The sequence below is a fragment of the Martes martes genome, assembly GCF_963455335.1.
Source record: "Martes martes genome assembly, chromosome: 14".
Lineage (NCBI taxonomy): Eukaryota > Metazoa > Chordata > Mammalia > Carnivora > Mustelidae > Martes > Martes martes.
Window position 1 is genome coordinate 56,243,976 of NC_137902.1, and position 12,918 is coordinate 56,256,893.

At 54.5% G+C, this 12,918-nt stretch overlaps 1 protein-coding gene across 4 annotated transcripts in view; it reads right to left on the reverse strand.

Annotated features, from left to right (window-relative positions):
- Positions 1-11,565, reverse strand: part of TSPAN15 (tetraspanin 15) — a 49,450-nt gene extending 37,885 nt beyond the window's left edge. For 2 of the 4 annotated variants that reach the window (XM_080823680.1, XM_080823679.1), the window contains exon 1: positions 11,302-11,515. In XM_080823680.1, coding sequence (XP_080679806.1) covers positions 11,302-11,397 — 96 coding nt within the window. In that variant the 5' untranslated portion in view covers positions 11,398-11,515. Of the gene's footprint in view, positions 1-11,301 lie in introns of all 4 variants that reach the window. The other 2 variants (XM_080823678.1, XM_080823677.1) reach the window with 2 other exon arrangements.
- Between the last annotated feature and the right edge of the window lie 1,353 nt (positions 11,566-12,918).

A 12,918-nucleotide genomic window follows, 5' to 3' on the forward strand; every position in this document is an offset into this window, starting at 1 on the left:
GATCCTGGGGCAAAGGTTGGGCAGAACCAAGCTGGAGGCTGAGTTCTAAGCTGCTACCCGAGTTCTCTGTGGCCCTACAGGGACCATCCCTCCCCGCTGCACAGATGGCCACACAGCAGGCCTCTGTCCCCAGGAACGGTGGCAGTCCCATTTACAGGGTGGACCCCCATCCCCCAGACGGAAAGGCTAACCCGGGGGGGGGGGAATCACCAAGCGGTGCTCATCCTCCCCTCCGAACAATGGGCGTTGTTCCACTGACCACCGAGTTTGAGAACCAGAGGCAGCTGCCGTGGGGTCCGGCGGATTTCCTCCCCCTTGAAACGAAGGGGTTGCGCCAGGTGCCCTCCGTGGCCCTTGAAGTTTGGCCCAGCTGGAAGTCCAAGTCACAATCTCCCCGTGCCAGGTAATAGGTGACACTCTGGTTCTGAAAGGCCGAGGGAGAACCCCAAAGGTTTTATGCCCAGCTTGGCAAGCAGTTTCGATGAAACTGCTTGTAGAACCAGGAGGTCCTTCCTGAGAGCTAGCTCACATTCCCCTCCCGTGTTACACTCCTTCCATCGGGCTTTCCTCGCAGGAAACCGTGGAGAGCACAACCACCCGCCAGCTCGGCCGGCAGAGGCGGGGGCTGGGGCGGGGCCGGGGCCGGGGCCGGGGGCGGGGCAGGACGGTAGGCCTGGCCCCACGCCAGCCCTGCTCCGCCCCCAAGCCCCATCCGGGTCTCCGCAGCCTTCCGCACAGCCCTGTTCAGTGGGGCCCCGCCTCAGGGAGACAACCTGGGGGAGCACAGGGGCCTTGCGTGTGTTCCCTGAAGCTGCCTTCAGAGACCCCGAGTTTGCTGGGGCTACCCCGGAACAGCTGGGTGCCTTCCAGCAACAGCCAGTCTGGAGGTCTGAGGCTTCTCGACCTCCAGGGGCTCTGGGGGAAATCTTTCCCTGCCTCTGCCCCTTCTGGTGCCTCACTTGCCTCCGCCTCCGTGTGGTCCTTCCCTCTGTGTCTACCCCAAAGCTTCCCCTGCCTTTTCTTACAAGGACACTTCGCCTTCGATTTAAGCCACACCTGGGTGATCAGGATGATTTCATCTCAGAGTTAAGAACCTAATTATATCTGCCAAGACCCCTTTTCCAAATAAGGTCACGTTTGCAAACGAACATACCTTTTTTTTTTTTTTTTTTTTTGGTGGAAGGATGGGCTGGGGTGGGGTGAGGGACCATCAGTCCCGCTGCAGAGCCCAGTAGCCAGAGTCAGAAATCGAATTCCCATCCTTCCACTAACTTGTCACTTGTTCACCACCACGACCCCACACAAACACATCTCACCTATCTGGAACTGTTTTCCCATCTGGGAAATGGGGATAGGCAACTACTGGCCATGTCTCTCCTATAGGGGTCAGAACTGCAGATCAACGAGATCACAACCAGCATTTCAAACACCAGGCCCATGCATCAGCAGTTCTCAAACTGAAGACATAATTTAGGGGGTTGGAAATCATCATAGCTCAACTCCCAAGTGTGAATCCCCGACTCACAAAAATACCCTTCTGGTTGAATATAAACTTCTTAAGTTACAAGGTTAATACAGAGAAGTGTTACCTTTAGAACAGGTGACAGAATGTTGTAAAGATAACCAAAAGGAAAACAAAATTCTAGAACTCAGGGACCACCCCCCACTCCCCAGATACATCCCAGTCCCCTGGAGAAGCCCAGCCTCCTGAGCGATCTCCCACATTCCCCGAGCTGGCAGTGTCTCTGGCCCTTCTCACCCAGGCTGTGCCTGTGGACTCCCCCTACCCCTCCCCCGACCCCAGCTAGCCCTTCTCTCCTGTCCTGGGACCAGCACCAGCAGCAAGCCTCTTCCAAACGGTGCACTAACTCCCAGCGCACAGACACTGTCCAGATTGTCCAGGAGGCTGGGGAAGTTTCAGCACATCACTCAGGATTCACACGGAGAGAAAGCTGGCTTGGAAACCAGCCAGTCTGGTCAGGCTTCCCTCACAGGCACCCCACCAGAGCTGTGGCTTCCGCTCCAAGCTGCACATTAGAATCATCTGGAGATGTTTAAAAAGTAGAGGTGCCAGGGCGCCTGGGTGGCTCAGTGGGTTAAGCCTCTCCCTTCGGCTCAGGTCATGATCTCAGGGTCCTGGGATTGAGCCCCGCATGGGGCTCTCTGCTCAGCAGGGAGCCTGCTTCCCCCTCTCTCTGCCTGCCTCTCTGCCTACTTGTGATTTCTCTGTCAAATAAATAAAATCTTAAAAAAAAAAAGTAGAGGTGCCTAGGTCCCACCCCATACTCACTGTATCAACACCGAAGATGGGGCCTGGTAGGTACGTGCAAAATCCTCCAGGGCCAGAAGCCTCAAGCCAAGTCGAGGCCCACTGATCTAGAAGGTCCTTTGGACCTCAGGAAGTGACCCAGACTCACAATTTGGCACCAGCCCAGGAAGCCAGCATCCCACTCCACTCCAGCTGGGGGACTTGGCCCCGGACTGTAATGGGGTGGCCCTGGGGGTTGGCCTCTGCCTTCAGCCAAGCACGCAGAGCCCAGCCCAGCACCCAGCATGCTATGGGTACACAGGAATGAAGTGTCTGGCCCCAAGCTCCACACGGTCCTACCACGCTGCCCCCAGCACAGCCCATCCTCTGGTAAGGGACCAGAAACAGCAGAGAAAGCCTATGTGACTGGTCCAAGGCCACACACAGTATCCTGGGAGGCTCTTCCAGCAGGAAGGAGGGGGGGCTCTGAGCCCTTGAGTCTTGACCAGCCCAAAGCTCTTTCCCTTCTTCCCCTCCATGCAAATATTTACTTCCCTGCAGGCCAAGATGCAAATGCCTCCCTGGGTGAGAAAACCGCCTTGGGAAAAAATTAAATACAACACAGCAGGCACTCGCCACAGTGAATAGTTCTGGTATGGAGGATGGATGCAATGGCAAATGTGGGGTCGTGCCTGTCACTTCCCTGGTGGGGGCCTCAGTCTCCTCAGCTGTAAAACACAATTAGTACTGCTGTCTGTCTAGCTCCCATGGTTGTTCTAAGGATCTAAAAAGGTGAAAACTAAGTGTTGGTGAGGCAGGCAGCAGATGGCATCCCTCCCATGCCCTCCAGCACCCCCTGACCAGCACCCCTGGAGCACAGGGCTCCTGCCCACTAAGGCCAGCACCCAGCGCCCATACTGCAAAGACACTCCACAAAGAGCCCCGCAGGCATGGCCCCATCTGCCTGGCCCCCATGGGATGTACAAAGTTCTCCCCTTCCTGCTGATGAGGGAACTGAGGCCCAGAGAGTGGTGGCTGACCTGTCCACGATCAGGTAGCCCATTACTCTCGTTCTTCACCCATCACCTGAGTGATGGTCTCCTAATCTGCTACCAGAGGAGCTGGGTCTCCGTGGCCTCCAGGCCCAGCCTCCCCCGGGGTACGTCTGACCTCCGTGTCCAGGCCCAGCCATCTCCCTCTGCTGTGACTGCTCTCCCTCTCCTGAGGCTCATCTACGCCCTTCTCTGTGCTCCTCATTGTCCTCCAAGCCCCCTTTCCTCCTCCTCCAAGTCATCCTGATGCTCCTCTATAACCCAGGCTGCCCAGGGGGACAGGAAACCAACGGTACATGCCTTCTGGCCGCTGCTGCCCACTTAAGCCCCATCCTCCTCATGGACTGACCCTCTGGGTGGGGAAGATAACAACTTCATCTTCAATGTCGTCTCCATTTCCCCCTCCTGGCCCAGGCCTAGCCTGGAGCTGGACAAATGCCCCATGTTGACTCCCAAGGGTCGTGGAGGGCACCTGGCGCAATCCCTTCCTTTCAGCAGGGAGGAAAGCCACCAGACCCCACGCGCGGCAGCTGCCTCTGGTTCTCAAACTTGGTGGCCAGTGAAACAATGCCTATTGTGCAGAGAGGACGATGAGCACGACTCGGGGATCCCCCCCCCACCCGTTAGCCTTTCCATCTGGGGGATGGGGGTCCACCCTGTAAATGGGACTGCCACCGTTCCCCGGGAACAGAGGCCTGCTGTGTGGCTGTCTGTGTAGCCGGGAGGGATGGCCCCTGTAGGGCCACAGAGAACTCAGGCAGCAGCTTGGAACTCAGCCTCTGGCTTGGTTCTGCCCAACCTTTGCCCTAGGATCTGGCTGCCTGGCCTTGGGCTGGGCTGGGCTGGGCTGGGGCGTAGAGAGAGGAGCCAGCCCTGTTCCCTGAGAGGCTGTCACACACTGGGCACTGGCAGAGAGCTCAGGGAAGCTGCAGACATTCTGTGATGGGGCAGGGAGGGTCAGCAGCTCCCAGGAGGCTCTGGCGGGGACACTGAGGCAGCAGTGGACAGACGGTTGGGTTCTGGGCTCCCCATAGGGATGGCAGTGGCCACTTGACTCTTTCCATCCCCAAGAAGGGGGGACCCATGCTCAGAGCAGAAATAAGAGGAGGACAGGAGTTGTGGAGGGACAACTTTATTAAATCCTAGCTAGGTACTGTTGGTGATGTAGGCCTTGACCCTGAGTTCTGTCTGCCACCTGTCTGTCACTCCCTGCCATGGGGACACACTGCCCCGGGGCTCCTGGAAGTACTTCTCCCGGCCCCACTACCCCAGGTGCTGGGACCAGCGCTCAGCATTGTGGGACACTTCTGGGACGGCCTCTGCCTGGACGTGCATGCCCATGACGTGATAGTTTCTGCTGGTGCACCGCTGAAGCCCGGGAACTGAGGGGTGGGAAGGACCCACCCCCGAGAAAAGCCAGATGTGCGCCCGCTGGGTCAGACTTTTCAGCCTGAGGCTAAGCCACAGATGACTGCTCTAGGCAGACAGAGCATTCCCAGCAGAAAGTAGCCTCCTCTAGTAAGACAGACTCCAGAAGGTCTCCCATCTTAAGCCCCAGCACCCCCCAACCCCCGTGAGCTCTGCAAGACCCCCCCCCCAAGGGAGGCAAGGCCCTACAGGGTGCCTTTGCAGCTTTCCTCTTCCAGAAGCCTCCCCAAGGCCTCTAGTGCGCCCAGAGATGAGAAGTGTGGAAGGCTCAGAGAGGTGGTCCTTTACCCAGGGTCACACCGCAGAAGCAGCCCTTGATCTATGTCTCTAAGGTCCTGACAAGGAAACTTCCAGTTTCAGTAACTCGGACCCAGACTCCTCACATGGCCAGGTCCCTGCCGCCCTCTCCACCTACAACCTGGCCCTTCTTAGGCTTCCACATCTGCTTCAACCATGCTGGCCTACCCCTGGGCCTTTGTACTGACTACTCCCTCTATCTGAGATGCTCTCTACAAGCCTTTTTTATGGCTGGCTCCCTCTCATTCCATCTCATTCCGTGGATCTCCGCTCCTCATAAAATCCTTCCTTGACCACACCATGAAAGAAGGAAGATTCATCTCCTCCCCTTGCTCCCTAATTTCCCTTTTAGCACCGATCACAAGTTACTTTTCCAAGGTCCAGACTAAGTCTGTCTTGTTCATAGCTCTTTCCCAAGAAACATCACAGCGCCTGGCCTACACACTAGGCATCAAATAACTATTTGTGGACTGAATGAGCAAAGAACCACCTCCACCCCGGAGGGCATAGCAGGTCAGGGCTGGACTCCCCGCCTTCCATTAAGATGCAATTCAAACCCTCTCACAACCACAGGTTCTCTCTGGGCAAGAGATTAATCTCAATCTCGTGTATTCTGGACTGACCCAGAAGACCTCCTTCCCCTTGTACGTGGAGCCAGCCGGTACAGAAATGTCATTATCAGTCTCTTATCTGGTTTACTCTGAGCCCCAGCCCAGGCTGGCACTGTGAGTCACCAGAGAGGTGAGGCACCAGCCTGGGTAAGAAGGACAGGTTGTTACTCCTGCGTCCTGGGAACAAACAGCCAAAGACAGGGAAGTCCCAATCCCTTCCTACAATTTCAAACAATGCCTCTCTTGCAGGAAGAGAAGGGCCCAGGCTCAGAACCCTAATCTAAGGGCAAAGAAACTTGCTTGAGACCTTAGTCTGCTCGTCTGTGAAATGAATGCACTGGAAGGTTCTCCAAGCACCTTTCAAGTCTGCCTTCTCAATTCTCTGGATTTGGAAGGCCCCTCGGGCAGGCTGGAAGAAGGGACCCTAGTCCCATTGCTTCCAGATCCTCTCTGACACCCTGTTAGGCCTGGTGGCTGCTTCTCCAGGAGGAAGTCACTTTCTGCTTGAATTTCCCGGTTTTCTCTTTGCAATGCTCGCCTAGAACAAGAGGAAAATGGACCTGCCTGAGGATTCAAGCACAATAATAATTTTTTAAATGCGGGAAATAAAGTGTGTGCCTATAGGTATGAGGAGATGTCCCAGATGTGTGTTTATCAGCGTGTAACAAGGGTGCTCACCCAGGGCCAGAACAAAGGTGACATCCACTGTCTTCGATGTACTCGCCTGAATTACCCGGAAGGTTTTTTAACTAAGCACACATATTATTTTCACAAAGACAATAAGGCTCTTTTTGAAAGTTAGAAATTCCTACTAGAAACTGAATCTACTTTTTTTTTTTTGGTCTGGCTTCTTCCAGTGCTTAACCAAGAGGCCAGGGACAGGGCTCCTTCCAGAAATGCTATCCTCCACCCACACCTTGGGCCCTCACAGCAGTGGGGAGACCACGGGGGCCGGGGGACGGCTGCTGAAGGCTACTGAGACCCAATGCGGTCAGGCTGCGTGGGTCCTGCTCTTGGTCCATCCCAAACTTGCTATGGGGTCTAGAGCAACTCCCTTCCTCTTTCCAGGCCTGTTTTCCTCGGGGAAAATGAAAAGGTCACTCTAGAGGGAACTTTAAGGACCCTTCGAATTCTCAGCCTATGGGTCTTGAGTTCTTAAAAAAACAGAGAGGAAGGAGGGTGGGAAAAGATTGGCTAATCCTTAAGTAGCTGATGTAGCGTTTATGCTACTGGGCCAGGCGCTGCTGTGAGTTCTTTCTTCATATTCCTCCATTTCGGGGTTTCAGCAACTCTCCAGATCACCCACTTTACAGATGAGGCAATGGAAGCTCATGGAAGCTAGTGGCTAAGTCACTCAGCTGATAAAATACCAGAGCTGGGAGTTGAACCCAGGAAGCCTAGCACAGGGTCCACACTCTTAAACATTAAACTACAGGAAAACATAAAGCACAGGGCACGCTCTGATAACGGGGTCCATCCTTAAAGAAGGCAAGGAAGAGTTAACACCGCCTCTGGTACTTATAACCTCCCCCACCTACCCATGCCCACTTCCTTCCCACTCACCTCCCCCGCCCCAAGTCCTTTTCTTCCTGATTAGTCAACATCCCCCAGCCCTGACACTCTTTTGTACCCGACTAGAAATCCTACCCCATTGTCAAGGCAACAGGCTGATGCTTTCTAGAGGGCCAATGCCTCCGTGATCAGCCCAGGCTGCTCTGCAAATTCAAGGTCTCAGCAAATCTGACCACAGTTGGCCACACACCCAGCTCGTGCCCTCATCCCGGGGCCCCCCACTCAGATCCTTGCTCACGAGATACAAGTTGGAACTTGACCACCCCAGAGCAGCAAGCCTTCCCGAGCCTTCACCCTGTGCCCAGCCCCAAGAGCAGCACTTGGAAGAGGATATGAACAAGCTACGCCCCTGACCTCCAGGAGCCCAAAGTCCAGCAAGGAAAAATAGTCATGTAAACGGATCTCTAGGATACCCTATGGTCAGTGCTAAAATTAGAGGTGTGTCCCCAGTGGGCTGAGGGCACATGTGTCAGAATGATTCATGCTCCATGTGGGGAAGAGGAGGCTGCGGTGCCACTGGGTGAGCTCATTCCTTGTGGACTTACCAGAAGGAGCCTGGAACTGGGGCTGAGGAGGGCCTGAGGAGATACTCTGAAAACGAGAGGACCCCCAGGTGTGGGACAGGAGATCATGTGAGGGGCTCAAGGTCACGGTTATCCTGGCTCATAGACTGAGAAGTTTCCATTGCTCACGTCCCTTCCCATCCTCCCCATTGCAGCCGGGAGCAAATCTGTTGGGTGTGAGTCTGTCTCCCAGCCTCGCAAACATTTGCCAGCCTGCCTTTTGAACACAGAACTCAGGTCCACAGCCTGCATCACCCACAGGATCCAGCCAGGATTTGAGAACGTTTTGTTTTCCCTGCGCGATTTACTGTTACAATTACACGCTCGTGTCAATGCTGTATGTCGGTTTCCCGTTGGCAGGGGTGATAGAAATCCTTTTAAAAAATAATTTAAGATTAAAAAGTGAGTCAGTTTAAAGTAATGGAGCAAATAAAGCTATAATTTGTATAAACTCTATGTTTATACAATTTAAAAAAAATCAATTTAAAAAAAATCAAAATTTTCAACGCGCGTACAAAACCAGGCAAAGCAGTACTATGCTAGTAGACATTTTGACTGTGATCACTGCCGGAGGGAGGGGGAGGTGACCGGAAGTGGGCACAAGGGGGGGATTCTGGCTTCTGTTCCATTCTAGTAGTTGACTTATGACCTGATTATAAGTCAGGGGGCTGATTATACGTGTGTGTTCACATGTATAATGTGGGGGGCTGTTTATACATGTGTGTTCACTTTGTAAAAATCCGTCAGGCTGCATACGCTTATTACAGGTGCATTTCTGTGTGTATATTGTACATTCATGTATCCTTTAAACCCACTGGTTCTCCTTCAAGAAAGTACCCTGCAGATATACACACACATGTGCAAAATAATACATTCAAAGCTCCTTGCTGCACTGCTGTTTGAAGTCACCAGAGATTGGAAACAACCTGAGTTCCCCAGCGGGGGGCTGATTGAATGACTTCAGGCACCAGCAGTGAGCTCTGTGTAGCCATTGGACAGAAGGAGGCGGCCACCGCCAGAGCTCTGAAATTCACATGGACTTAAATGTAAGTCAAAAGGTAAGGTCAGAGCTGTCATGTGCTCCTCTCTAAGGGGGTTGGGGGGGAGCTATATAAGGCATGCACATGTCTGGGCCTAGGGCACCCTATGCCTAGGATGCTATCTTCGAAATAAATGATAAGAAACTGATCATAGATGTTCCCTCTGGGCAGGGCTGGCCAGGGGAGAGAAGCAGGCAGGAGGTTTGTCACTGATGATGACTCTTTGGGACTTTAAAATCCTTGCATTTCCTATTTGACAAGACTGAAAGCAGGAAGTCTTACAGAAGTTACAAGGCTATGGTAAAACTTATAACCCCTTCCAAACCTGAGTCTGAGATGAAGGTGTTAGTACTTTGGGCTTATAAAGCAAGTAACCCTCAGCCCCATTCCTCACCCCAAGGGATGGTACCAGAGAAAATGGGCCTTCCAAGAAGGGGTTTCCAATCAGGAGCTAGGCCAGTCTAGGGAACCATTACTTCCTCACGCTGGGCCTCTACACTGCGGTGAAAATCTGGTCCCTAGAGCTGCCCTGGCAGGGTTGGCAGGTGGCTGAGTTCTTGGCTTGGGTAGGGAGGTTTTAAGCAGAAATACTTCCAGGGATGGGAAGTCCAGGATTTGGTGAGGCGAGCTCAGTTGGCTGGAGAGGAAAGATTCCAAGTTCTGAGTCCCACCCGGCCCCAAGAGAAGCAAAGCAAGGGCTAGTGAGTCGTCCCCTCCAGGCCACGGGGGACAGTGACAGAACAAGACTTTGGCGATCAAGTTCAATTGTAACTGTAGGACTCCCTTTTGTACAGCACTAGTCTCATCCACATGTCACTATCTTCCCATATCACTAACGCTAAAAACAGTCCGGTGAGGTGTGGGGCAGGGTACCAGTTACCCATTTTACAGATGGGAAAATGGAGGTGCAAGGGGGTTAAGAGATCGGTCACGGATTACACGTGGAGAGAAGGGGTGAAGCCAGGAACACGGCCCCTGCCTTCTGACTCCCGGTCTTCCCATATCTTCAAGGGGCAGGCAAAGAATCCCAGAATTAGAACCAAGAGGCCTGGGAGACCATCAGGCCTAGCAGTTTATAATCCTGACTACAAACTAGAATCACCTGGGGAGCTTAGCGTACTTCTCTAGACTGGCAAGTCACTTAACAGCCCTGAGGTCCCAAACAAGGAAGTGACTTGCCTAAGATCTCCCAGTGAGTCAAAAACAGAAGACTAGAATCTGAATCCCTTGCCCACCAGGCAAGGTTGTATCCATAGAGGGGTCAAATGGAAAGTGAAAGCTGTTATCAGACAGATCTAGCTATCCCTGCTAACAGAATAGATCCAGCGATGGTCTGAAGAGGAGAATACAGTGTGCATATGTTTCAGGAGGGATGAGAGCCAGAGATCTCCCCTCCAGTCCCCGGACAAGCCTGCCCTGTGGCTAGTGGGGGCAGGAGACGATTCTAGAGTGGCAAGTCTGGAGCTGACCCATAGAAATATGTTCTCATTTCTAGGTGCGGGTCCAGCCTAGTCTGAAATCTTCATAAAGGAATCAGTCTCTCGTGACAGCTTATCAGGAGGGCTCAGCTTCCCAGTCAATAATAATAATGATAATAATAATAACAACAACAATAATGGCTCACACTTCTTAAGCTCCTCACTGGTCCCGCCCAGTGCTTAGCACTGTACTTGGCCTACTTCATTCAATCTCCACACCCATCCTTAAAGTTGAATATAATTACTGTTTCTATTTGCAAATGAAGAAACTATGGCCTAGAGAGTTTAAATAACTTCCTCAAGATCACTCAGCTAGAAAGTGGTAGCTGCAGGATTCGAAGCCTAGTTCATGGCCAACCACCAACACCCTGCCGCCCAGGAATACACAAGAAGAAGTGAGGCTCCGCGGCTGCGGAAGTTACCCGGCATCCAGGAGCTGCTGGAGACCTCCCCAGACGTGCCCTGGTGGGACCCTCCCAACTATTCCGCGGACAAGGCACGCCCATCCTCCTTACACCGTGGAGGAAACCGAGGCATGGTAGGGAAGCATCTCGCTCCGGGACGTCCGCAAGAAGCTAGTGGGAGTCCAGGTTTCCCCGCCCAATCCGGACCACAAAGCCAGACCACTTCTTCCCCACAAGCTGACGCGGAGGCAAACTCCCTAACACCCGGCGCTCCACACGGTAACCACGGCCTAGCGCACCAGCCAATACGCAGCAGACGCGGAAAACCAACGCTCTGTGCAGGTGCACACAGGTGAGCCACGGAGCGCTCCTTCGTGGTTGTCAACGCGTAGTCAACTCTCCGGACCCATCTGCTGCTGAAATTCAGGCTGAGCCTGGGCGCCAGAATTTCCTGCTTCCCAGGGAGAGTGGGACGAGGAACCAGGCGTGCACTCCCCGCGCCCTCTTTGGAGCAGCCAAGTCTAGACCCTACCCGGGTACGGCGTGGGGACAGTCCAGGGAGTGTCGGCACCACACCCCCCATCTCAGGGTCTCCCTCGGTCACTCACCCAGAACACCGTGGAGTAGACGACCAGCGAGAACTTGAGCCAGAGGTAGGAGAGGCGCGCGCAGTAGCGCACCTGCTCGGAGTCCCCGCGGGGCATCCTGGGCACTCTCCGCGGGGCTCCGGGCCTCCGGGGCTCCCGGGCTAGGTCCCTCGCCTACAGCAGCCCCACCTGCGGCTGCCAGCCGGGCCGCGCGCCCCGCCACCCGCGCGCGCTCCGGGACTGACATGGGCTGGCGGCAATCACAGCCCCGGCCCGGACCAGTCCGCCCAGCGGCCAATGGACGCGAGGCCGTGGCCCAGCCTCTGGAAGAGGGCGGGCAGGGGGCGGAGCCGTGGTCCGGGACCCGCAGTAGGCGTAGGGAGGGGAGGGGGCGAGAGTTATGCAAACGAAGTCCGTTGCGGCTCTGGAGACGCCTGTGCTTCGGGAGCGTAGCCGGGCGTGGGATAGTGTGCACAAAGGCGCGCCAAGGAGAAAGCCGGCCCACCTAATCGGGGGTACGTAGAAATGCGTGCTTTCCACTGTTGGCAAGAGGGAAGACTGTGGGAAGGGGGCAGGAGTTAACAACCGCTAAGGGGCTAAAAAGTGTGCAAATGAATGTGCAAGCCCGGAACGGAATAAAGGTGGAGCTGCTCAGCCTGAGGGGGTGGAGGACCCACTTTCGTTAGGAAGGTGTGACAAACCAGGATGGGGCTAAGGGGTCCCCTTGGAGCTGGGGCCGCGAGTTTCTTTTGTCACAGATCCCCAACTAACCTTTTTCCAAGTCTCCAGGAACCCCCTTCTCTGAGGCAGGTAGAGATCCCAGCCCAGCCCACCCACCCCCCAGGGCCTCCTCCTCTGGGAAGCCCTCCTACCACGCATCCTCAGACCAGGTCAGTGGCCCTGGCCCTTGCTGCACACTCTCAGCCCAGGTCTGACCCAGCCTCTCCTCTCCCAGCGTTTCCTCTGCGTGGGGTCAGAGTCTGTCTTCCATTGGCCCATCTTGACTCAGCCGCTGTTTCAGGCCAAGCTCAGCCTGGGGCTTGGGAGGCCGGCAATTGTTTGTGGCATTCAGTTATTAAATGTGTGGCCCACGGGGCGCCTGCGTGGCTCAGTGGGTTAAAGCCTCTGCCTTCGGCTCAGGTCATGATCTCAGGGTCCTGGGATCAAGCCCCGCATCGGGCTCTCTGCTCAGCGGGGAGCATGCCTCCCGCTCCTCTCTCTCTGCCTGCTTCTCTGCCTACTTGTGATCTCTCTCTCTCTGTGTCAAAAAAATAAATAAAATCTTTTAAAAAGTAAATAAATAAATGTGTGGCACAGTGGTCGATATCAAGGCAATGCTGGGGGCATTGGGGTCCCTGGTGGTGACTGCAGGAATGGCACCCCGGTCTAAGTCCCCTGCCCTGGACTGCCAAGCCTCCCATATACACATACTCCCAGAGTGAGACAGATCTCCAGACAGACCAGGCCCACTCCAGCCCCCAGGGCTCTGCCCTAGAAGAAAGTAAAGTTGGGATATGGAGTGTTGGAGAGCAAGAATGTCCTGTCCCCTTCAAGGTCCTTCTAGCCAGACTAAGAATCAAAGTGACATGAGACAGATTTACAGGGGGAAATCATATGAGGACTCCAGATAGATGTGAA